The sequence below is a fragment of the Nycticebus coucang genome, chromosome 7, assembly GCF_027406575.1.
Source record: "Nycticebus coucang isolate mNycCou1 chromosome 7, mNycCou1.pri, whole genome shotgun sequence".
NCBI classification, from domain to species: domain Eukaryota; kingdom Metazoa; phylum Chordata; class Mammalia; order Primates; family Lorisidae; genus Nycticebus; species Nycticebus coucang.
Window position 1 is genome coordinate 30,259,516 of NC_069786.1, and position 27,070 is coordinate 30,286,585.

Here is a 27,070-nt window from a genome sequence, read left to right on the forward strand (position 1 = left end):
TATGGTTTTTAGGACTAAGGTGAGAAAAAAAGCTAAAGTCTTGAGAGGATAATAAATGCAAGGAGAAGGAGTCAAGATGATGCCCTGCTCCCTACAGTGAGGCCCAGACCACCACACTGCCTGGCCTGCACACGTGCCCCCTGACCTTATAATCTGCCTACACATCTACTTAATGAAAACTGGGACTGTTGCTGAGTGCCAAAGAAATGCCAGCTGGGCTCAGGGCAAAAACCTTGTGTTGGTAATGGGATTTACTGGGGCTTTGAATTTGAAGAAACGGTAAGGATTTATCAGCTAGAATAAACAGCATAAACAATTTTAAAACAGTGGACACATATGGGGGGAAAAATCATATGCCATGTGCCATGTGACTGGGGAATCTTCTTTAAGAGATGCTGTTTGTTTTTTATACTATTAGTCGTGAAGGTATCTGAACATCTTCCTACATAGACCTGTTCTTTACCTTCCAAAAGCTTGACATTGCAGTAGTTACTCTGCTACAAGTGCAGACTGCTGGTGTATAAAGAATAAAAGCAAGAAATCGACATGTGACTGGTGGTCACGTCAAAGGTACATGCAACTAAATATTTTTTAATTTCCCTTTTGACCTTGCAGCTTTATATGGGAGGGAGGGTGAGAATGTAAGCTCTGTTTAGTGTAGATAGCCTTATAAAAAGTAGTTCAGATCAAAAAGGATATCACAACCATTTGCTCTTAGATTCATGCATAAGATACAGGGAACATTACCTTTTAAATCATTTGTTTTCATTTACCCCCTATTTGTGCAAAGTTCTTTGGCAGAGATACTTTTCTGTATCTCATATGAAAACCAAAAAGATTTGTTCAAATTTTTACATATTGAAGGATTTATAGAATGAACCCATAAAGTCAGTGAATGCATCATTTTCATGGTGCAGTGAAGTCAGCTAAACCCTCAGCTGTCATCACCTCAGTTTCCTAGTATTCATATTCAGTTGGAATCATGTCTTTTCATTTTTATAGATTTTTTTTCTTACATCTTATGACTGTTTGGGGGCAGACTTTTCTCAGATACAAGTGATCACCTCCTTATTTTAATATAGGAACTGCTTCTGACCCTTTCATTCCAGCTCTTGTCAGCATTCACAGCATGAGATGTGATTCTTTTTTAACTTAATTCCTTACTTTGCTCACGCCAGTTTCCATTTCTATTTTCCTATCTCCCTTCATTTGGCCTTCACATATTTGTTACTTTGTAGGTTCTCTTCTCCTTGAAAGAGCCAAGTAGAACCCCATAGTTTTAAAAAGTTTCTGACATTATTTATAATTCCCAAGAAGTCCTCTTGCAAATCATCTTTTCTCTTTTGACTTCCACCTAACATGCTGACGCTGTTCCAATCCTATTTTTTGATTATTGCAGAGTGCTTTCCTTTGCATTTAGCAAAAACTTACAAGCAATGGTTCTGTTCGGATAGCACTGCCTACTCATCATTTATACTTTTATGGAATTATAGAGGCTAAAGAAAGAAAGGACTGGGACTTAATTATTATGTAAAAAGAAAAGCATCAATTAACTATACTGGTAACAGGTTGAACCACTCTTCATCAGCCTGCCTATACTAAAGCCATCTTGTGATCCTGAAATGGGAGTTTCCTTTATCTTTTCTAGGGAGAATGTTGTGCTGATATTCGGGAGCAATGCATTTTAAATGCAGCCTCCAAAAGGCAGACAAACTCAATTGGCTGCCTATTGGGATACAATTTCAGGGGGAAATTGCCATGAACAAATGCATAGGAAATAACTTAAGAATCCGTTTACTATACTCATTGTTTTTACCATAAAATTGTAAATATTCATAGTCAGTAATAGTGCAGAGCCACTAACAGTTTAGCAGTATTTGTCTTGTGGTGTATGTGTATGTGTGTTTTAGTTGTGCTCTGGAAATATCCTACAAATAGCTAAATTTCTATGAAGCCACAGTGCCCAGGAGGCTAAATGATTGCCTCTTAGCATTGATCATTTGGGGGCATAGAAAGAAATTTCCAGTGCAAATAATACCATTTTCTTATGCATTATAAGAAACCCATATATTCAAGAATAATTTTCCTTATATATATTTGTTTCAACTGACATGTTAAAGTACATCTGAGAATACAATATACCATATAATTGAGAGCTGGACCATCTAATAGATGCTGTATGAGCTCTTTGAGGAAATGAAATGATAATGGAATTCCTATTCTTGGTGCTAGGAAATAACTGTCCTTTGTTCCCTTCTGTGAAAGCATACCATGATATTTTAGTTGATTTCCCTTGTACGCTTCTTTAGACAAGTCAGTAAATTCAGAGAAGCCAAATATATCTTGCTTTTTGGGAATGTAATTCAGCTATTTGGGCCAGAGTGCAGTTTTTCAGGTTATGCTCAGCAGGCATTACTAAAAGATAGGCTATTTTTTGATAACTTGGACAGTTCCATACAATTTTTTCTCTCTTTCCTGTTCTTGACAGGTGCATGAGACAGTCCCATGTTACAGTGAGTGCAATCAGTATTCCTGGGTTGTAGAACACTGGTCTTCATGCAAAATCAACAATGAGCTGAGGTCCATACGCTGTGGAGGAGGAACACAATCTAGGAAAATCAGGTGTGTGAAAATGAAGAGATTTGGGAAATATGGGGAAGTGGAACTTATATATTTTTAATAAAAGCTGTATTATTTACCCAAGTACACTCTGATTTTCACACTGTATGCACTGGCTTTTGCTCATCTCTGAAACACCCATGGAAACATTTGTACCCTGATTTGATGTGTATATGGTGTGATTCTCTCTGCAATGCAACCTAATCCTTACCCTTTCCTGCCAACAATTTGATGAGAGAGCCAACGGCACCGAGCAGGCTGTGATTACTCCACTGATTCATGGCCATCATTGTTAATAAATTAGGAGATGTCAACTATGTTGCCATTTCTCTTTTTTGCACTATGATTAGTATAGTTGATAGACATTTTAATTTTGGATATAAACACATTGAAAAAGCCAATTTAAACCCCCCCAAATTAGCCTTGGAAATTAAAATCCAAGCAATCTCATATGTTTTGATATAAAAAGAGTGCATCTCTGAAAAAATTTAGTGAATGCTAAGTTATTTACTGAAGAAGTCTTTTTAAAGTTTTTGTTTTATAAATACAACTGTGGTAACTAAAGGAAACACTTGGACTGAGTTTGTTGTGATCTATTGAGAAATTATTTGGGAAGAAAGAATAGTTTATCATATCAGCTATGGATAATGGCGGTGAATGTTAGAGACAGACAGACAAGCAAAAGTAAACATATTGATACACAATGATTAGTTTATGAAATAAAGAAGAAAACACTATATAGTTGACCCTTCAGTCACATAAGCATGGTGTCCATTTTGCCAGATTTAGGAAGCTCCATTTCAAACAGATAGGCAGTGCCCATATCAGATAACTGCCTATTCAGTAACTGTTAGATGGAAGTCAGTTGCAAGGCAGAACCTACTTATATGCAGTAATTGCTATTTGATATGAGTGAAACTTAATGTATTCAGTAATTTAGTATATAACCACCACTTCCAGCAGTCACAATGTTGCAAATGACTGGTAGGCATGTTAGAAGAAACAGCTGCAGGCAAAATTCAAAAGATGCTTTTTATCCTCAACTCAAGCAAATGGCTAATAAACAAATTATCTTCATTTTCCTTTGTTTGGTGCCCTTTCTCTCCTGACAAATACACACAGTTGCAAATTTGGGGATTTTACTTTTTTCTCTTCAAAACCTCTGTTTCCTATATCTTGCTCTCTCATGGGTTTGAAAAATGCCTAACCAATCTAGTTTACAATATCATATGCAAATGAGCTGTGGCATCTCTTACTCTTGTCCCATTTAGGGCTCTTAGCAGTCTTAAAGAAAAATCTCAGGGGGGAAAGACAAGCTGTAAGAGAACAAATTGCTCCTGAAATAATTGTGCGAAGTTGATTGAAGAAAATACACTTGAACAAGAGGGCATTTCTGCCATATCTCTCAGGTCAAACCTATAGAGCCTGATATAATAAAAGCAACATAGCTACCAAATATTTGCAATTAATTTGAGTAGAAGTGAGGTAATTGCTGAAGAGAGATGGCATGGAAATTGATGAGGCAGCATATGTAGCAGGCAACTGTATGTCCATTTGAGAACACCCTTAATTTCAATCTTTTTAAGTCTTTACTCTTGGGCTTGTCAAAATTCTCAGAAAAGTCTAATTTAAACTGTATGTGCAATAGATAATCCTCACAGCCAGTATACTGGGAGCCCAAGTAAAGAAGTCTGATGTGGTAGACAGAATGAGGCCCTCAAAGATGTCCATGTCCTAATCCCTGGAATTTGCAAAAATGTCATCTTTGGCAAAAGGGACTTGGCAGTTGTCATTAGAGACCTTGAGATGGAAAGATTTTTCTTGAAAGAGTAGAAGGGAGATGAGAAAGAGAGGAAGACATGACTGCAGCAGCAAGAAACGGAGAGATGCCATGCTGCTGCGCCCTGGAGGTGGAGGGGGCGCCACTTGAGGACCCGGTGCCTTCAGACCAGGAAACAGCAAGGAGAGAGAGAGTCTCTTCACTGGAGAGTGCAACTCTGCCAGCACCTGATAACTTGATGTCAGCCCATGAGATCCATGTTGGATTTCTATCCACTATATAAGTGGTGTTTTTTAGTATGCAGACTCTTACTTAAACCTCTTTCAGGATGGCATCCCCATCCTTACGTGCACCAACTGTTGTCCAGTCCACAGACCCTTCTGTGGACTGTCTTAGGGAGGGACAGTTAGCTTGTGAACTAGGGGAGGGGACCTGAGAGACTCAATACTTCTGAAACTTACCTTTAATAAATCCTCTAACTTTTTAGCCTCCTCTTCATCCCCATTTCCAGAGGTACTTAGTGCTAGAAATTCTAGAGTTTTGTACATGTTCTATGGTATAAATGGGGTTATTTTCAACATTGTCACTTGACGGTTTAGCATTCAGCTTTCTCAAATGTACTAAGGCAGTTACCATGAAGCTTTTCCTCTTTCATTTCTTTTGCTTGTCTTCTTCCTTGTTCTTTATCCTTGTAGAGTGACACCGTTCTCTATCATCATTATTATTATTTATTTTGGTAAAAAATTCCCCTCCTACTGCTTTTGTGGCGTATGGGGAGTGAATAGAAACTAATGCATACGTTCACTGGATCTTACTAACCAGAAGTCTCACCTCTTCTTTCTTGGTTAAATAAAAAATGGACCTTGGCTGAGAGTGAGCCAGTAGAAAGGAAGGCAATTTCCAGTTGTTTAAGCTTATCCAGAAAAAGACATTTAAACCATCCCATAGACCCTCCTTCCACTACTGACCATTACTGCAGGAGAAATGTTGGTGACTCTATACCATGCCTGCCAATATGAAAAGTCATTACCCACAGCTTCTCTGTCTACCATTCTCAGCTAACCTCCTTTATACAATATCCAGCTTTTCATGGCTTAACAGCTCATAAAGCTTGTTTTATTTTTTTCCACATGGTAGGCTATTTTGTAATTTTCCTGGAGTTTTCTTTCTCTGTTTTTAATGTGTGAGTATAAAGAGACTCCTAAAGTGTGTGGGACAATTCATTAGCATAGCACGATGTGGGAAGTGTCAAAATCTCTCCAGCACGCACTTCTTATGTGTTTACTCTGTGATCTTGACATTGTGTCTGAATTACCAGATCAGCAAATGGCACCTTTAAGCTCATCATTATTGTCATTTTAATCTTCACCTTTAGCACTATGAGGGGAACAAAGTACTCATAACACTAGAGAACAAGTCTGTCTTTTTTTTTCCAGTTCTGTACCCTAACACCAGGCAAAAAGTCTGGTACATAGGAACCTTAAAAAATGTTTACCAAATGTATCATATTAACAGAAAATAAAAGCCAGGCACAGTGGCTTACAATTGTAATCCTAGCACTCAGGGAGGCTGAGGCAGGTGGATTGCCTGAGCTCCATGGGTTTGAGACCCCAGGCAAGAGCGAGACCCCATCTCTTAAAAAAAAAAAAATAGCCTGGCGTTGTGGTGGACACGTGTAGTCCCAGCTTCTCATAAGGCTGAGTCAAGAGAATCTTGAGCCCAAGAACTCTTGAGCCCAAGAGTTTGAGCTTGCTGTGAGCTATGACACCACACCACTCTACCGAGGGCGACAAAATGAGACTCTGTCTCAAAAAAATAAAAATAAGAATAAAAATAAAAATAAAAAAATAACTTTGCATCCCAACAAAGACATTTGTTAGCAAAAACAAAGCTAGCAAAAGATATTTGCATATAGCAAGTCTTCATTAAGTATTTTTGATAAGTTAATCTTGAACTTCCAATTGGGATATAATATAAATACTGAGAAATGCCCACATGATCAGGGTTCAGAGGGATGAATTTTCACATTGTGCACACTTCTGTATAACCAGCCCAAAGATCAAGAAACAAATATTAACAAGACTACCTAAATGCTCATCAGTCACTTACCACTGCCCCAACCGTAACTACTCTTCTGACTTCTGACACCATAGATTAGTATCCCCTGATTTTTACCTTTATGTGAATAGAATCATGAAGAGCCTATTTTTTTTTTTTATCTAGCTTCTTTGGTTTGACATCACCCATATTCTTTGTATCACCCATATTCTTTCACATAACAATAGTTCATGCATTCTCATCACTTTATAGCATTTAACTCAATGTACTTACCACAATACATTTATGTATGTGCTGTTATTAAACAATAGATTATGCTGTTGTTAAACATTTGGATTATTTCTAGTTTGGTTCGTTATGAATGTGCTGCTATGAATATTTTCCATTCAGTTTTTGGTTTTGTTTTAGAACACATTTATACACATTTCTGTGTATATGGAGGTGGAATTATACAGTTACATGCTAGATGTATGATTAGTTTTGTTAGACACTGCCAACCAATCTTTAAAACAGTCTGTGCTCCAAACTGAAAGTAGTAGTTGTTCTGCATTCTTACAGGCACTTGATATTTTCCATATCTTTTTGTTTAATCCATTCTGGCAAGAATACACTGGCAAACACTTTGGTTTTACTTTTGTTGACTCATCATCATCCTTAACAGTACTGGGATTATCTCATTATTGCCAGAATGTATTTCAAAGCCTCACACACAGCAGGCCAAGCAACCCCAATGTGTACATCTGTACTGCATGTTCAGTTGCTGCATGGAAATACTCCCTCATTTTCCTTTGGTTTATAATGGAAAAGTATTTTTTATAGTACTTTATTGTGACTTTAAAAATGGGTGTGGCAAAGGTTAGGAAACTTTGGATGAAATGATAGAGAAGTTTGGGAAAGGTTTAAGAGAGCCAGAGGAAGTATGAAGGGTCTAGCTATTATAAAGCCATGGATTTATTTGGAGAAGGAGAGCCTTCAAGATTCGTCACAATAAAAAGGATAATCCCTCAGGGCTGTATTTGCATGAATATATGCTAGGTGTCTTGAAATTGAGAGTTCTTCAAGGTCAACCATTGCCTCCAGTCTTTCCATTGTTCTCTCTTGGTCTGTTGGGTAAAGGATTCTGTACTGAGTTGTCACTCAATAAAGGCCTACTATCTGAAGGAGAAAAGTCTTTTTTTTTCCCTTGGTTTCTCTGCTGCATTTGAGGCATATTTAACTATCTTTAAGAAGTCAGTAACTATGATACATCAAACTATTTTAAATATACTTTCCACTGTTTTCAGTAATCAAGCTTTCAGTAATCTTGACCTTGTCCTACAGGTGTGTGAATACCACGGACAGTGAAGGTGGAGCAGTGAATAGCAGCCTGTGCAACCAGCATGAAATTCCCCCAGAAACCCAGTCCTGTTCTCTCCTGTGTCCCAATGAATGTGTCATGTCTGAGTGGGGACTCTGGAGCAAGTGCCCACAGGTAATTTCTCTTCCCTTGTCAATACCCTGAGATTCTAGTGCTGTGTTCATTGTTGTCCACATATTGACAAAGCTGTTCTCTGAAATGTTCTTCTAGTAACATGGCAAATGAATTTTTTTCTGAGAAAGCTAAAAAAAGGAAAGAAAAGAAAAGAAAGAAAGAAAAAGAAAATGTCCACAAGCAAAACTGAGCAATTTAAAATGCCAGTGCTTCTTTCCAAGGCCTTTATCATGGGAACATGAATAAGGAAAATGAGCCTATAATGATCACACTAGGATTCAACTGCACATTCTTTGTGAAAGAGGTCTTCTTTAGTACCAAAATGATGCTCATTGTAATCTCTTGGTTCTGTTCCATTTTTACCCTGGTGGAATCAATTATATGGTAAGAGTTCAACTCCACTGTGCAATTTAGCTTCAGTTAGTGATGATCTGTTTTTGCCTTTTGCTGTTCTTCCAAGGACGAGGTATTTTTTTTGCTATGTTTCTACTTCTTCCTAAGCTGACAGTAATACCTTTTTAAAGTCTAAAGCTTTTGCCTTTATTTTCCTTTAAAAAAATGAAGAGGTAACAGGAGTTTGGCAAAATACATAGTAAACCAAAGGGGTGACCAACATGTAAAGGATATTTTGTAAATATATTGTAAAATTTTGTAATGAATAGTATTTTGTAAATAAATAACTTAGCTACAATTTCCCATTTTCCCTATGTATGGTGACTTTTTGATTACTTTTAGGACACCCTGTAAATATTCTTCAGTAACATAGTTGAATATAATATTCTTAGAAGATAAATTCTGATACTTTAAATGTATAGATTATGATGCATAAAATTGGAAAAAAAAATGAAAACGGGAATTAGGAAAATATTATATGGTTCCAAACATTACAAATGAAAAATTAGGATAATTTTAATTCAAGGGTCATACTGACAATTTGTAGTAAGATTGGGGAGGGTAATCTTTGTGTAGAAATGGAAAATGCCTTTAATATCAGTTAAGATCCCATGCTTACAATTTAAATTATTGATTCCTGATTAAGTATTGCAGCCTTGTCTTTGATATTTCTATTTCTTTTCTCAAATAGATTTCCCTATATTGTTACTTTTTATTTGTTGTTTTGAAGGCAAGACAATATCAAGACTAAGAGGCACCAGTAAAGAATAATTTATAAGATCGAGATGCTTGGAACTAAGTATTTATTTTGTGTATAACTTGAATATAATGAAAGTTAACACTTATTGACTACTTATTTTGTGCAAGGCATATGTAAGAACTATTCCCTTTAGCCTTGCACTAATCCTACTTAGAGCATTTCTGAGCACCCCAACCTCAGGTCAAGGAATGAGGAACAGCCCAGAACTCCATCCTTTAGGGCAGGGGACACCCCAGTATCCCATTTTAGAGGGCAGGAGGAATCCCTGCACCCAATCCTTTAAGTCAGGGGAATAGCCCAGCACACTACCCTTTAGGGCAGAGGCAGCCCAACACCCCATCCCTTAGGATAGAGAGAAAACTCAGCACCCCATCTTTGAAGGCAGTTCACTGATCCTCATCTGGAGTTATTACAGTCTTGGCTCACTTATCTTGAAAGAATTAAGGTAGATTTAGACTCAATACTTTTTCTTTCTTTAAAATGTAATATTTAGGCCAAGTGCAGTGGCTCAAGCTTGTAATCCTAGCGCTCTGGGAGGATAGTTTGAGCTCAAAAGTTCAAGACCAGCCTAAGCAAGAACAAGACCTTGTCTCTGCTTAAAACGGAAAAACTAGCTGGGGTTCATGGCAGGCAATGTGTAGTCCCAGTTGCTTGGGAGGCTGAGGCAAGAGAATCACTTGAGCCTAAGAGTTTGAGGTTACTGTGAGCTATGATGATGCTGTGGCACTCTATCTGGGTGACAGAATGAGATTCTGTCTAGAAAATAAAAAAAAAGATAATAAATAAATAAACGTAATATTTATTTTAAAAACAAAGCAAGTCATGTTATACATAAGTCACTACCAAAGTTTTTAAACAGACTGGGTTGTGGTTCATTATTTCACATCCAGAAAACAGGAGACTGCGTCCTTTCAGATTCACCTGTGCAAGTAGCAACTTGCTTGGTTTATCAGTGATGCTGGGAGGGCTTCCTTTGTTTTTGTCCACATGGATTTTACATTTCTCAATTTCTATGTACCTCAAAACTTTCATAATGACCCACATACCAGTCTGTATGATTTGTTCCATTACTAAGTACATATATTCACACTTTAAAAAGGGTACTGGCACCCACTCTCTATTAATTCAACCTGTGGAAGAATTAGCAACCTGAAGAACTTGAATTAACTGTAAGATCATGATCTTCCCCATGTTTTTTTCATAATTCCCCACAGAAGACTTCATTTAGCTCTAATTACTTTGCAGTGAAAACACCGCCCTCTTAAACCGAGGTGTTTACCCACTGGTTTAAAATTTTTATTGTAGGAGCATCGTACACAAGACTGGGATGTCTTAGCATTCTTCATTTGCTTCCTTTGGGTTTCTATTTTTTTTAAGGTTTGTTTTTCCAAACATAATCATTTTATTTCTTGGAGTGTTTAGAAATTGGAAGTAGAGAAAATATTCTAAACTCCTATCACATGTCTAGAAGATGACATAGCCCCTGGCTTGTCAGCATGAAAGGAGAGGGTTATTCAATCAATGTCTTATGTACTGTACCTTCTAAGTTAAATCATAATAAAGGTTATGACAATAATAACTCAATGAACATATCTCATGTAACCAACACTGTGCTGAAAACTACATGTAACTCTCAGTTTTATAATACTTAACCACGATCACTCACTTCTGACCACAGTGGCTCTATTTTTTCTCAGGGGCTCTCCAGTGTAAATGAAGACTTTAAAATAAAAAAAAGAAATGGCAATCAGGGCTCACACCTGATTATTTTCCCTCTCTCTAGATAAGTTGCATAATGTTAATAAGCTGGAATATCACAGAACCTTAAAGAGTACTTGATGATGATGAGAGCAAAGGAATCAAGCTGGATCATTGTGCCTGAAGTTTAATTAGTGCTTCACTGTGCATCTCTAAGTAAAAGAAACAATTCTTGTTGTTCTCTATACTATGTGCCAATTTAATGTTTGCCATTAATTTGCCAAATTCTCCTCTATAATCTGCAGTATGACCTATGTTATCAGAACCAATTCTCTGAGTCTTGGGTGTTTTGTTTTATTTTTTTGTTGCCAGGGCACTTTGGAGCCAAAATATAAATAACTTTAATATATTTTTAAATATGATTGTGCCAAGTTACTTGAACTTCTGAGCTATAGAAATGAGGACAATGACAGCTGTTTTTCCAGATTGTTCAAGAATTAAAGGTAATATGTATAAAATGAATACTACAGAGTGTTACCTAATACAAGATTATAAAAAGGAGAGGAAGAACAGCAAAATCAAAGCCCTTTTTCTTGATAATGAAGTTGGGAAACAGGAGACAGGGGCAGTACATTCTTTAAGCTATACAGGAAATATCCTTTCTCCTGTGAAGCATGAATTATTACTTGTTTCTACAGAAATAAAATGTCACCTCTGTGACTGAAATATGACTTATGTCTAATTTAATAATTGTCCTCAAAAATAAGGCATCAAAAAGTTAACTTTGAAGGAATGGGTTATTGACCTTGCAGTGACTGCCAATCGAAACCCATAGAGAAGAGCAAATAAAACATGGGCATTAAAATTGTATTGGGATTATTTTAAAACTGTACTGGGAAGAACTGGACACTATAAATGAATCAAGCAAAACAAACATAATTCAAGAAAGAATTTGAAGAAAACGGAAAACCATACATTTCATTTATTTTATGATCTTGTTTTTTCTTCCTCCCATAACACACACGCACATTCACACACATTTTTTACTTCAGCATTCTTACTTTTGTAGAATGCTTTCATATGGAAGGAAGCTTATGGAATACAATAATCTTCCCAATGGTATTTACTTTGTAAAAGTATGTATGTGTATAAATGCATTCATGTATATAAATATGTGCACATGTATACAAATATATATAGGCATTTAATAGCTCATTATTTATTGCCCAATATTTTTATTTAAATAATTTTTCCAGTTTTAATTCTGATCCTGTGAACTTCAAAATTACTACAGTGAGTATTCATAGAATCGTACATTCTTCAAGAGAGGTTTATAAATTTCTAGATATAGATATCTTGGAACATTTGAAATTGCTCAGCCCAATGTATCTGAATAAATAGATAGTTACCTTCATTTATGCTATAAATCTTTATAGAAATTTTCCATCAAGTAACAAATTTTCTAATTATGGCTTTTCTTGGAGCCTTACTGAAGGAATTTCTTAAACAGTAATAGCAATAGAAAGAGGGTATTGGAGATGAATTTTCAAACTGATGTATGCTTTGCAGAAGTAAGACTGGAAGCCCTCTCCAGAAAGGAGACTTAGATTGCGCACACCTGTTGAAACTTTGATTCACCTCTAGATGCACACATCAGGGGATATCTAGAACTATGGTCAGGCATCCCCTTAGACAGTGGGAATTGGAGACTCAATTAACAGTGTTCCAAAGGAAAGCTCAAGATTAAACAGTGACTCAAATCTTTGCATTATCACCAGGACAACCTCTGAAGAAGGATCACAAAAGAAAGACTTTGAAAAGACAGCACATAGAACTTAAGTAGAATGGAATCTGGATTCTATCATAATCTGAATATTATGTTTCCAAAATATGCCCTTTTTCCCTTGAGTTTCATTCTTTTCCATAACTCTTTATGTATGTAGAATATACTAGCTGAAGCCAATACAAAAACTACCATTATTCCTTCAAAAGAAGACACTGCTTTAAAACAAAAGAAAAAAGAATTTCATACCAGCTCTCTGATAAATGATTTATAATTAATCATTTGAGGTCAATAAAAATGCTTTTTTCTGCATTGTGCTTCAGTGTTACCTTGGGAAAAGGCTGTGAGCAATTTATTCCTGAAGACTCAGCATTTTCAGTACCTTAGCATCACCTCTGTAAATTGTATTTCAGGGAAGCAATTTACTCCAACGTCTAGTGTTCAGCTCCAAGCACTTTCTCAACCTCAACTAACAGTCTTTAACATGCAGGTGGCAACCTGTGCTTGTCTCTGGAGGACATGCCTAATGGTCAAGACCCTCAGGCTGCCTAGTGTTTTCCCTTGACTTGCGGCTGAAAGCCATAGGAAAAGAATAATGATAATTTTCTATTAATGTAATCTGGCCTTCAAATTCTGGTTGCTTCTGCGAAATTGTTATTGACTCTTTTTACATGACAATAATTCATTACTTGGGGACTTGTGGAGCATTTTATTCCTGTGCACAGTGAGAAATACTATCACTCAGAACCATTTTTATTTCCAGATCCACACAAGGCCCTGCAGGAAGGATGCCTCATTTCATGCATTGGAGCAGCACATGACAATCTAATAAATGCAGTGTTAGGGCTGCTCCTGTTTTTGAAATTTAATATGTTTAATATCATTCTTTTACATTCTGATTTTTTTTTTGTTTCTCAATATTATCAACATTAAGTAAAACATAAGACTTCCATTGTTCTCTATCTCTATCTTATAAAAGAAATTTCCAGTTAGAAAAAGTAATATAGTAAGCCCTATATATTGGTCATCCAGCTTTAACAATTATCTACAAACAACAAACGGTATTCAACTTATCTTTTCCCTACTTCTCTTCTTTTTTCCTGCTAGCAGACTTTAAGGCATGCACCACGTTTTGTATCATGTCATCTATAAAGGTCTATAAATATGCCTAAGATACAATAATTAATCACAACTAAACATAACTCTAATACTTTTTCATGCCATATAAAATTAGTATTCTCAAAAAATTAAAAATATCATTTTCATACCTAAAGTTAGCTAATATATTAATGATTAAACCACATGATTAAAAGGTTGGTTGAATGTTAATCAGTTCAATGTAAGCATTCCACGTTGTATATTAGATCAGCATATTGTACCCCATAAATGCATTAATGTACACAGTTATGATTTAATAAAGAAAAAAAGAATTTGAGAGAACTGAGAACTTTTACTTCTTTCAGTAATGGAATATCATTGGATTTATTTAAATTGCACTAGACTTAATGCTTTCATTGCAAACAACTTTAAAAAGAGAAAAATACATAAAACAGACTTTGGACTTTGGACAACAAGTAGATGGGGATATGATCACTAAAAGAGGAAAACCAAGTGAATTGAGTCTTAAAATCACCATGGCTGGTGGAGGCACTTTTTAAAGGTGGTGCAAGGGAAGTGATCCCAACAAGACCATGGTGAGGATCCAGAGAACAAAGACTGAGAAGGAGGAAAAGTTGAAATTTGAGGAGCAAAATAGTGAAAAGCAGGATGTACATATTCTAAACTTCACACAGGTCTAGGAGACAATTTCATTCCATGCGGCATGAATAGAGATATCTCTTCAACTACTCAGACCATTTGATAGTAAGGCAACAAGGATTATTTATGCCTTCAGAGGGCTAATTGCCTTAGATTCTAGTCTACCATGGAACTTCCCTAATGAAATTTAAAGACAACCCTCAGAAGAATCAAGCTGATCTTCAGATTACTTATGCCTGTCAAAGCAAACTTCAGCACACTTGGATAAAAGACAAAACTCCCAACATTCAACAATGGAACGCTCATAATGTCTAGGAGTGGGTAGTAACTGGAAGGGGGAGGGGCATGATAGGGGTCTAGGTAGTTTATTTCTTTGTTAATATTTTGTTTCTTAAGCTCAGATCTCACTATGTAGATATTTTCACATTGTGAAAAGTATTTGAGCTGCATTCCTATAATATGTACATTTTCAGTATGTTATCTTATACCTTACTACTATTTATATGAAGAGGCAACACATTATGACCCATAACCAAGAGAATAGTCAGTCAATAGAAGTAAAACCAGGAATGTGAAGGCAAGGAATTAAAAACAGCGATAATATGTATTTTGAGTATTTAAGCATGCTCTAGGATTTAAATGACAATACGAACATAATGAAGATTAAAATAGTGTGTTACTTTGTTGTTTTTATGCCTCAGTCATCTGTCTATTTCTGTCAGTGAAGTGTTGAAGTCTCCCACTATTATAAGTTGTTGTTTATTTCTATATTTAGGTCTAGTAATATAGTTTTATGAATCTAGGTGGTCTGATGTTAGGTGCATATATACTTAGGATTATTATATATTTTTGTTCAATTGATCCCTATATCATTATAAGTGAAATATTTGTCTTTTTTTACTATTGTTGACTTAACATTTCTTTCATCTGATATAAGAATAGATATTCCTGCTTGGTTTGGATTTTCATTAGCATGGAATATTTCTTTTCATAATGAATTTATGAAAATCTTTAAGAGTTAATTGGGTTTCTATGAGACAGCATATTTGGCTTGCATATTATTTTTTTATTAAATCATAGCTATGTAAAATAATGCAATCATGAGGTACAATGTGCTGATTCCATATACAGTCTGAAATATTTTCACCGAACTGGTTAACATAGCCTTCATGGCATTTTCTTAATTATTGTGTTCAAACCCTTATACTCTACACTTAGTAAACTTCACCTGCACCCTTCCAAGATGCACCCTAGGTGTGGGCCCACCAATCACCCTCCCTCTACCCTTCCTCCCCCTCCTTTCCCCTCCCTTGCCCTCTTCCTCATATTCTTGTACTGAGATTCAGTTATAGCTTTGGTATGAAAGCTATAAATCACTTTCATACTAGCACTGAGTACATTGGGTACTTTTTCTTCCATTCTCGGGATACCTTGCTAAGAAGAATATTTTCCAGCTCTATCCATGTAAACATGAAAGAAGTATAGTCTCCATCTTTCTTTACAGCTGTATAATATTCCATGGTGCACAGATACCACAATTTATTAACCCATTCATGAGTCGATGGGCACTTGGGTTTTTTCCATGACTTAGCAATTATGAATTGGGCTGCAATAAGCATTCTGCTACAAATATCTTTGTTATAATGTGATTTTTGGTCTTCTGGGTATATACCTAGTAGAGGAGTTATAAGATCGAACGGCAGATCTATTTTTAGATCTCTAAGTATTCTCCAAACATCTTTCCAAAAGGAATGCATTAATTTGCATTCCACCAGTGGTGCAGAAGTGTTCCCTTTTCTCCACATTCATGCCAACATCTCTGGTTTGATGTGATGTGGGCTAATCTTACTGGAGTTAGATGATATCTCAAAGTAGTTTTGATTTGCATTTCTCTGATGATTAAGGATGATGAGCATTTTTTCATATGTCTGTAGGCCATGCATCTGTCTTCTTTAGAGAAGTTTCTCTTCAAGTCCCTTGCCCAGCCTGAGATGGAATCACTTGTCCTTTTCTTGCTAATACGTTTGAGTTCACTGTGGATTCTGGTTATGAAACCTTTGTCGGAGACATATCTTGAAAATATCTTCTCCCATTCTGAGGGCTGTCTTCTTGCTCTACTTACTGTGTTTTTGGCTATGCAGAAGCTTTTTAGTTTCATCAGGTCCCAGTAGTGTATTTTTGATGCAGCTTCAATTTCCCTGGGCTCCACCTCAAAAAATATTCATCCAGGCCAATTCCTTCAAGAGTTTTCCCTGCACTTTCCTCTAGGATTTTTATAGTTTTATGTCTTAAGGTTAAATCTTTAATCCAGTGAGAGTCTATCTTAGTTAAAGGTGAAAGGTGTGGATCCAGTTTCAATCTTCTACAGGTTGCCAGCCAGTTCACCCAGCACCATTTGTTAAATAGGGAATCGTTTCCCCATTGAATGTTTTTAATTGGCTTGTCAAATATGAAATAATGGTAAGTAGCTGGTTTAATTTCTTGGTTCTCTATTCTGTTCCATATATCTACCTCTCTGTTTTTGTGCCAGTACCATGCTGTTTTGATCATTATAGATTTATAGTATAGTCTGAGGTCTGGTAGCGTAATTCCTCCTGCTTTGTTTTTATTTCTGAGTAATGTCTTGGATATTCAAGGTTTTTTCTGACTCCATATAAAACGATATATTATTTTTTCAAGATCTTTAAAGTATGACAATGGAGCTTTAATAGGGATTGCATTAAAATTGTATATTGCTTTGGGTAGTATAGGCATTTTGACAATAGATTTTTCCCAGCCATCAGCATGGTATGTTTTTCCATTTGTTAACATCTTCAGCTATTTCTTTTCTTACAGTTTCATAGTTCTCTTTATAGAGACTTTTTGTGTTCTTTGTCAGATAAACTCCCAAATATTTCATTTTCTTTGGTGCTACTGTAAATGGATTGAGTCCTTGATTGATTTTTCAGCTTGGCTATTGTTGGTTTATATAAAGGCTACAGATTTATGGGTTGATTTTTGTATCCTGAGACATTGCTGTATTCCTTGATCACTTCTAAGTGTTTTGTAGTAGAATCCCTGGTGTTTTCCAGATTACAATCATATCATCTGCGAAGAGCAAAAGTTTGATCTCTTCTGACCCTATATGGATACCCTTGATTGCCTTTTCTTCCCTAAGTGTGATGTCTAAAACTTCCACTGCAATGTTAAAGAGCAATGGAGACAATGGGCAACCTTGCCTGGTTCCTGATATGAGTGGAAATGGTTTCGATTTAACTCCTTTCAATATGATATTGGCTGTAGGTTTGTTGTAGATGGTCTCTATTAGTTTAAGACATGTCCCTTCTATACCAATTTTCTTAAGTGTTCTGATCATGAAGGGATGCTGGATGTTATTAAAAGCTTTTCTGCATCAATTGAGAGAATCATATGGTCTTTGGTTTTTTATTTGTTTATGTGCTGAATTATACTTATAGATTTACATATATTAAACCAGCCTTGAGACCCTGGGATAAAACCCACTTGGTCGTGGTATTTAATTTGTTTGAAGTGTTGCTGGATTCTGTTTGCTAGGATCTTATTGAATACTTTTGCATCAATATTCATTAGTGATATTGTTGTATAATGTTCTTTTCTTGTTGGGTCTTTTCATGGTTTGGGCATCAAGGTGATGTTTGCTTCATAGAATGTGTTGGGTAGTATTCCTCCTTTTTCTATATTTAGGAGAAGTTTGAGTTATATAGGTACTAGTTCCTCTTTAAAAGTTTGGTAGATGGGCAGTGCCTGTGGCTCAGTGAGTAGGGCGCCAGCCCCATATGCCGAGGGTGGTGGGTTCAAACCCAGCCCTGGCCCAACTGCAACAACAAAAAAATAGCTGGGCATTGTGGCAAGCGCCTGTAGTCCCAGCTGCTCGGGAGGTTGAGGCAAGAGACTCACATAAGCCCAAGAGCTGGAGGTTGCTGTGAGCCGTGTGACACCACGGCATTCTACCGAGGGCAGTAAAGTGAGACTCTGTCTTTACAAAAAAAAAAAAAAAAAGTTTGGTAGAATTCTGATGTGAAGCTGTCTGGTTCTGGGCTCTTCTTTTTAGGGAGATTTTGTGTAGTTGATGCTATTTCAGAACTTTATATAGGCATGTTCAACACTTCCACCTCATTCTGGCTAAGTCTTGGGAGGTGGCATGCTTCCAAGTATTCATTGATTTCCTTCAGGTTTTCGTATTTCTGAGAATAAAGTTTCTTGTAATATTCATTAAGAATTGTTTGAATTTATGAGGAGTCTGTTGTTATTTCATCTTTACCATTTCTGATGGATGAAATTAGAGATTTTACTCTTTTTTTTTTTTCCTGGTTAGGTTAACTAATGGTTTATCTATTTTATTGACCTTTTCAAAAAACGAACTTTTTGATTTATTGATCTGTTGCATAATTCTTTTGTTTTCAATTTCATTTAATTCTGCTATAATTTTGGTTATTTCTTTTCTTATCCTGGGTTTGGGATTGGAGTGTTCTTCCTTTTACAATTGCTTGAGATGTCCCATACAGTTGTTAACTTCCTCTCTTTCTGTTCTCTTAATGGAAGGCTTGCACTGCTATAGATTTCCCTCTTAGGGCTGCCTTTGCGGTATCCCAGAGGTTCTCATAATTCATGTCTTCTTTGTCATTTTGTTCCAAAAATTTGTTTATTTCCTTCTTAATGTAATCTATGACCCAGCTATCGTTAAGCATGAGGTTAATTCAGTTTCCATGTTTTTTTATGAGTATGCAGGTTCTTGTTGTTACTGAGTTCCACTTTTATTCCATGATGGTCTCATAAGATGCAAGGAATAATTTCTATTCTTTTAAATTTGCTGAGGTTAGATTTGTGACCTAAGATGTGATTGATTTTGGAGTATGTTCCATGAGCTGATGAGAAGAATGTGTATTCAGTTTTGTTAGGATAAAATGTTCTGTAATTATCTGTTAAATCCAATTGTTGGATGGTTAAGTTTAAATCTAAATTTTTTTTGCTTAGCTTCTTTTAGGAGGAGCTATCCAACACCACTAAGGGGTGTTAAAATCTCCGACTACTATGGACCTGGAGGAAATCAAGTTGCTCATGTCCGTTAGAGTTTCTCTTATAAATTGAGGTGTATTATGGTTGGATGCATAAATATTAATAATTGAAATCTCATCATATTGAGTCTTGCCCTTAACAAATATGTAGAGACCTTCCTCATCTTTCCTTACTTGTGTTGGTATAAAGCCTATTGTATCTGCAAATAAAATTGCAACACCAGCTTTTTTCTGTTTTCCATTTGCCTGGAATATAGATGACCATCCCTTCACCCTGAGTGTATATTTATCTTTAAAATAAGATGAGATTCTTGTATGCAGCAGATATCTGGCCTGAGTTTTTTTATCCAGTCCACCAGCCTGTGCCTCTTTAGAGGACAATTTAATCCATTCACATTAATTGATAATATTGATAGGCCTGTTATAATTTTGGGTATCGAGTTTTTGGAAAGACCAGTGGACATTTTAAATCCTTTCACCACTGTGGAAGTTGGAATTTTATCAAAAGTTTCAGACTGAGTTTACTTTAGTGGTGGAGAATTGCACTGGCCATTATGAAGAATAGGTCTGAGGATATCCTGGAGAGCTGGTTTAGTTATGGCAAATTTCTTCAACATGTGAATGTCATTAAAGTATTTAATTTCTCCATCATAAATGAAACTCAGTTTAGCTTGGTACAGGATCCTGGGTTGAAAGTTATTTTGTTTTAGGAGATTAAAAGTTGATGACCACCCACTTCTGGTTTGAAAGGTTTCAGCAGAGGGATCAGCAGTCATTCTAATGTTCTTCCTTTGGTAGGTTATGTTTTTTTTACGTCTGGCTCTTTCAGGATTTTCTCCTTCATATTAACTTTAGTAAAGTTAATTATGATGTGCCTGGGGGATGTCTTATTCGGGTTGAGTTGTGCTGGGGTACTGAAACTATCTGCTGTCTGGATTTCAGGATCTCTTGGCATGTCTAGAAATTTCCCTTTCATAATCTCATGAGGAAGGGCCCCTGTGCCTTGTGAAGCTACTCCGTCACCTTCAGGGATCCCTATAAGGCGAATATTGCTTTTCTTCTAATTATCCCAGAGCTCTCTGAGAGAATGATCTGTTTTTGCTTTCCATTTCTCTTCCTCTTTGAATGTTTGGGATCATTCAAAAGCTTTATCTTCGATGTCAAAGATCCTTTCTTCTACCTGTTCCATTCTGTTACTGAGGGATTCTACTGTATTTCTCATATTATGTAAGGCTGCAACTTCTTTTCTCAATGTGTCTAAATCTTTGGTGATTTTGTCTTTGAATTCATTGAATTCTTGAAACATCTTCTGAATTAATCCTACAATTTCGACCTCCATCTTTACTTCCATTCTGTTGATCTTGTTTGCAATCCAAATTCTAATTTTGATTTCAGACATCTCAGCTATCTGTTTATGAATGGGATCCTCTGGATTGGCTGGTTTATCATGCCTTGGGGGAGTTGAACTCTGTTTATTCATGTTGCCAGAGTTTTTCCGCTGATTCTGCCCCATGATTGTTTTTCAGTGTTTAGCCAAATGAGCAGATAAGGTAAAATTGGACTGGAAACGTCTACAGTTGTTGTTGACCAGCCCTTCACCTAGGAACTGGGACTGGTGACTGCAGCTTTTCCTCTACAGTTTTGCAAAGGACCTGTACAGTAGTACAGTCTGTGACTCTAGAGACCTGCTTGGTGTAGTGGGGGTTGGTGGCTCTGTCTTGTATTCAGCTGATCTCTGTCCAATCCTAGTGAATCGTTAACTCTAGGTTGCAGTCTCAGCTTTGATGAAATATAAGCAATTAGAATATCCCTTCCCCCACTGGTAATAACTGGAAGAAGACAATCAAACCTTCCCACTACAGTAAAATCTGGGTCCCACCTTGGAGGATCCTCCGGTAATTTGTACAGTTCAAGAGTTCCAGACCAATTGTCCCAGACAGCCCCCACTCTCTGGCTGGAGAGTTCAAGCAGACTCCAGCAACTAGATGTTAGGGGTCTATTGGCAGCTCAAGTGTAATTTTAGTGCCTCTGGTGCTCCGAGGGGTCAGAGAGGCCTGTCAAGTAGGAGGTTTAGAGCCAGGGTGGGTGATGCCTCTTACCCCACCTTGGTCATCCTTCACCACCAGACTTTGGTCACCCTAGTTACTGACAGTCCCACCAGCACTCTCTGTAAACCCAGTCTTTGTGGCCCTGTTCTGAGCCTAAGATGCACCTGGCCCTCAAGGGATCATCAGCCTAGACAAAGGAGGGCAGGCAGAGGCTGGAACTGACAGGTAACCATGTTGCGAATACAAAACTGCAGCTGAGACCAGACAGCAGCACAGACAGGACCTGAGGCACAGGTTCTGTCAACTCAAAACAGCTTCTCTTCTGCAGGGGAATTTAGCTGGGACAGAAACACATTCCACAAAGTTGTTCTGTTCTGTCAGTAACATCAATCAGGGGCGGGGCTAGAACTGAGTGAACAGCCACAGCCTCCATTAAGCACCCGAGGTTGTCAAACCTCACCTCCCCCTGCCAGATAGTGGCAGAAACCAACAGCCTCGCTGAGGAAACATAGATCTCCCTGTGATTCAGGCAGGTGCAAACCCTGGAGTATCTGCTCATTGGAGGCAACTGAGTTACAGCCCTGCGGGGTTATCAGTGACTGGGTGTAACAGAGGTGCAAGGTGGGGAAGGAGGTATTAATCTTCCCAGACTAGTCTATTTGCTGGGTGGGTCCTCTCGACCTCACGGAATACCAGAGCGAGTCATATTTGAGTTGTCACTAGACACCTGTGATCTATTTGCCAGAGACCTTTTAAACTCTCCCACCTGAGAAAGATGCTGACTGAGACAATTGATTTGGACCTTTTGAACTGAGGCAATCGTCCAAGGACTATCCAAGGGGTACCCTGGGTATGTGGTTGTAGGAAAGTTTGATTTCTCTTTCCCAATTGTTGCCTATGGGGAGCAGGGTGAATTAATTGGTGGTATTTCTTCACAACTGAGACTTCAACCCAGAGTGACTGTTTCACTAGATTTGGACAAAGACCAGCTGAAAACAAGACAAAGCCACTTAGCCCCACCACACCGAACAGGTCCCCAGTTTCTGAGGCTATAACACTGTACAGCTCCTCGGCAAAGCTCCAGGGGAAAAGGGGTACAGCACCAGTCCAAGCTTTTGGGTAAAGGGCTGTTTAATCACTACTCCTGGAGCCCCGAACCCTGTGGATAACCCTGATTATCCACTCATCTAGTCGAAGGGTGTAAAATAATCATGGGGCGGAATCAGCAGAAAAACTCTGGTAACTTGAATAACCAGATTAGATCAACCCCCCACCACCCCCAATGAAAGTTATAGAAGGTGTAACTGAAGATCCAATTCATAAACAGATGGCAGAGATGTCAGAAATCGATTTAGAATTTGGATTGGAAACAAGATTAATAGAATGGAGGAAAAGTGGGAATTGGAAATTCGAAGAGAAATTCAAAAGTTGTATCAAGAATTCAATGAATTTAAAGACAAAACCAACAAAGATTTTGACACATTGAAGCAAGAATTTGCAGCCCTCAAAGATCTGAAAAATACAGTAAAATCCCTCAGTAACAGAGTGGAGCGCAGAAGCAAGGATTTCTGACATTGAAGACAAATCTTTTGAATGCTTCCAAACTCTTAAAGATGAAGAGAAATGGAGAGCAAAAACAGATCATTCTCTCAGAGTGCTATGGGATAATTCAAAGAAGGGTAATATCCACCTCATTGGAATCCCTGAAAGTGATAAAGCGGCTTCGCAAGGCACAGAGGCTCTTCTCCATGAAATTGTGAAAGTGAATTTTCCAGACATTTAAGAGACTCTGAAATTCAGATAGCAGACAGTTTCAGAACCCAGCAAGGATTCAACCTGAATAAGACATCCTCCAGGCACATCATAATTAACTTCACTAAAGTTAATATGAAGGAGAAAATTCTGAAACCAGCCAGATGTAAGAAAACCATAACCTACAAAGGGAAGAATATTAGAATGAGTGTAGATATCTCTGCTGAAATCTTTCAAGCCAGAAGAGGGTGGTCATGGACTTTTAATCTCCTAAAACAAAATAACTTTCAACCCCGGATCCTGTATACAGCTAAACTGAGTTTCATTTATGATGGAGAAATTAAATACTTTAATGACATTCACATGTTGAAGAAATTTGCCATAACCAAACCAGCTCTTCAGGATATTCTCAGACCTATCCTCCATAATGACCAGCACAATTTTCTACCAAAAAAGTAAACTCACTGTGAAACTTTTGATCAAACTCCAAATTCCACAGTGGCAAAAAGATTAAAAATGTCCACTGGACTTTCGAAAAACTCGATACCCAAAATTTTACCAGGTTTATCAATATTCTCCATTAATGTGAATGGCTTAAACTGTCCTCTAAAGAGGCACAAGTTGGATGACTGGATACAAAAAGTCAGGCTAGATATTTGCTGCATACAAGAATCTCATCTTCATTAAAAGATAAACATAGACTCAAGGTGAAAGGATGGTCATCCATATTTCAGGCAAATGGTAATCAAAAAAAAATGGGTGTTACAATTCTATTTGCAGATACAATAGGCTTTAAACCAACAAAAGTAAGGAAGGATAAGAATGGTCACTTAATATTTGTTAAGGGTAATACTCAATATGATGAGATTTCAATTATTAATATTTATGCATCCAACCAGAATGCACCTCAATTAATAAGAGAATCTCTAACAGACATGAGCAACTTGATTTCCTCTAGCTCCATAATAGTCGGAGATTTCAACACTCCTTTGGCAGTATTGGATAGATCCTCCAATAAGAAGCTGAGCAAAGAAATTTAGATTTACACCTAACCATCCAATATTTGGATTTAGCAGACATTTACAGAACATTTCATCCCAACAAAACTGAATACACATGCTTCTCATCAGACCATGAAACATACTCAGAAAATCGATCACATCTTGGTCACAAGTATAACCTCAGTAAATTTAAAGGAATAGAAATTACTCCTTGCATCTTCTCAGACCACCATGGAATAAAAGTTGAACTCAGTAACGACAGGAATCTGCATACATAACCTTATGCTGAATGATATCTGGGTCATAGATGAGATTAAGAAGGAAATTGTCAAATTTTTGGAACAAAACGACAACAAAGACATGAATTATCAGAACCTCTGGGATTTTGCAAAGGCAGTCCTAAGAGGGAAATTTATATCATGCAAGCCTTCCTCAAGAGATCGGAAAGAGAGGAAGTTAACAATTTAATGGGACATCTCAAGCAACTGCAAAAGGAAGAACATTCCAACCCCAAAACCAGTAGAAAAAAGAAATAACCAAAATTAGAACAGAATTAAATGAAATTGAAAACAAAAGGATTATACAACAGATCAATAAATCAAAAAGTTGATTTTTTGAAAAGGTCAATAAAATAGATAATTCTTTGGCTAACCTATCCAGGAAAAAAAGAGTAAAATTCCTAGTTTCATCAGTCAGAAATGACAAAGATGAAATAACAACAGACTCCTCAGAAATTCAAAAAATACTTAATGAATATTACAATAAACTTTATTCTAAGAAATATGAAAATCTGAAGGAAATTGACAAATACTTGGAAGCACATCACCTTCCAAGACTTAGCCAGAATCAAGTGGAGATGTTGAACAGGCCTATATCAAGTTCTGAAATAGCATCAACGATACAAAATCTCCCTATAAAGAAAAGCCCAGGACCAGATAGCTTCACATCAGAATGCTGCAAAACCTTTAAAGAGGAACGAGTACCTATATTACTCAACCTGTTCCAAAATATAGAAAAAGAAGGAATACTACCCAACATATCCTAGTAAGCAAACATCACCCTGATCCCCAAAACAGGAAAAGACCCAACAAGAAAAGAGAATTATACACCAATATCACTAATGAATATAGTTGCAAAAATATTCAACAAGATCTTAACAGAATCCAGCAATACATCAAACAAATTATACATCATGACCAAGTCGGTTTTATCCCAGGGTCTCAAGGCTGGTTCAATATACATAAATCTATAAATATAATTCAGCACATAAACAAATTAAAAAATAAAGACCATATGATTCTCTCAATTGATGCAGACAAAGCTTTTGATAATATCCAGCATCCCTTCATGATCAGAACACTTAAGAAAATTGGTGTAAAAGGGACATTTCTTAAACTGATAGAGACCATCTACAACAAACCCACAGCCAATATCGTATTGAATGGAGTTAAATTGAAATCCTTTCCACTCAGATCAGAACCAGGCAAGGTTGCCCATTGTCTCCACTGCTGTTTAACATTGTAATGGAAGTTTTAGCCATCACAATTAGGGAAGAAAAGGCTATCAAGGGTATTCATATAGGATCAGAAGAGATCAAACTTTCACTCTTTGTAGATGGTATGATTATATATCTGGAAAACACCAGGGATTCTACTACAAAACTCTTAGAAGTGATCAAGGAATACAGCAGTGTCTCAGGTTATAAAATCATAACCGCAACCTTTATATATACCAACAATAGTCAAACTGAAAAAAACAGTTAAGGACTCTATTCCATACACAGTAGTGCCAAAGAAGATGAAATATTTGGGAGTTTAACAAAAGACGTGAAAGATTTCTATAAAGAGAACTATGAAACTCTAAGAAAAGAAGTAGCTGAAAATGTTAACAAATGGAAAAACATACCATGCTCATGGCTGGGAATAACCAACATTGTTAAAATGTCCATACTACCCAAAGCAATGTACAATTTTAATGCAATCCTTATTAAAGTGGAGCTTTAATAAGGATACTTTAATAATCATTCTTTAAAGATCTTGAAAAAATAATACTTCGTTTTATATGGAATAAGAAAAAACCTCGAATAGCCAAGACATTACTCAGAAATAAAAACAAAGCAGGAGGAATCACACTATCAGTCCTCAGACTATACTATAGATCGATAGTGATCAAAGCAGCATGGTACTGGCACAAAAACAAAGAGTTAGATGTATGGAACAGAATAGAGAATCATGAGATGAACCCAACTGCTCACTGTTATTTGATCTTTGACAAACCAATTAAAAACATTCAGTGGGGTAAATATTCCCTATTTAACAAATGGTGCTGGGTGAACTGGCTGGCAATCTGTAGAAGACTGAAAGTAGACCCACACCTTTCACCATTAACTAAGATAGACTCTCACTGGATTAAATATTTAAACTCACTGGATTAAATATTTAAACTTAAGACATGAAACTATAAAAATAGAAGAAAGTGCATTGAAAACTCCTAACGAAATTAGTCTGGGCAAATATTTTATGAGGAAGACCCCCCACCCCCCACCCCGTGCAATTACAGCAGCTTCAAAAATACACTACTGGGACCTGATCAAACTAAAAAGCTTCTGCACAGCCAAAAACATAGTGGGTAAAGCAAGCAGACAGCCCTAAGAATGGGGGAAGATAGTTGCAGGTTATGTCTCTGACAAAGGTTTAATAACTAGAATCCTCAGAGAACTCAAACGTATTAGCAAGAAAAGAACAAGTGATCCCATCTCAGGTTGGGCAAGGGACTTGAAGAGAAACTTCTCTGAAGAAGACAGGCGCACAGCCTACAGACATATGAAAAAATGCTTATCATCCTTGATCATCAGAGAAATGCAAATCAAAACTACTTTGAGATATCACCTAACGCCAGTAAGATTAGCTCATATCA

The 27,070-nt window shown here is 36.9% G+C and overlaps 1 protein-coding gene across 1 annotated transcript in view; it reads left to right on the forward strand.

Moving 5' to 3' along the window:
* THSD7B (thrombospondin type 1 domain containing 7B) overlaps positions 1-27,070 on the forward strand; it is a 1,036,041-nt gene that overhangs the window by 888,222 nt on the left and 120,749 nt on the right. The window contains exons 16-17 of the mRNA XM_053597329.1: positions 2,489-2,622; positions 7,778-7,928. Coding sequence (XP_053453304.1) covers positions 2,489-2,622; positions 7,778-7,928 — 285 coding nt within the window. The remainder of the gene's footprint in view (positions 1-2,488; positions 2,623-7,777; positions 7,929-27,070) is intronic.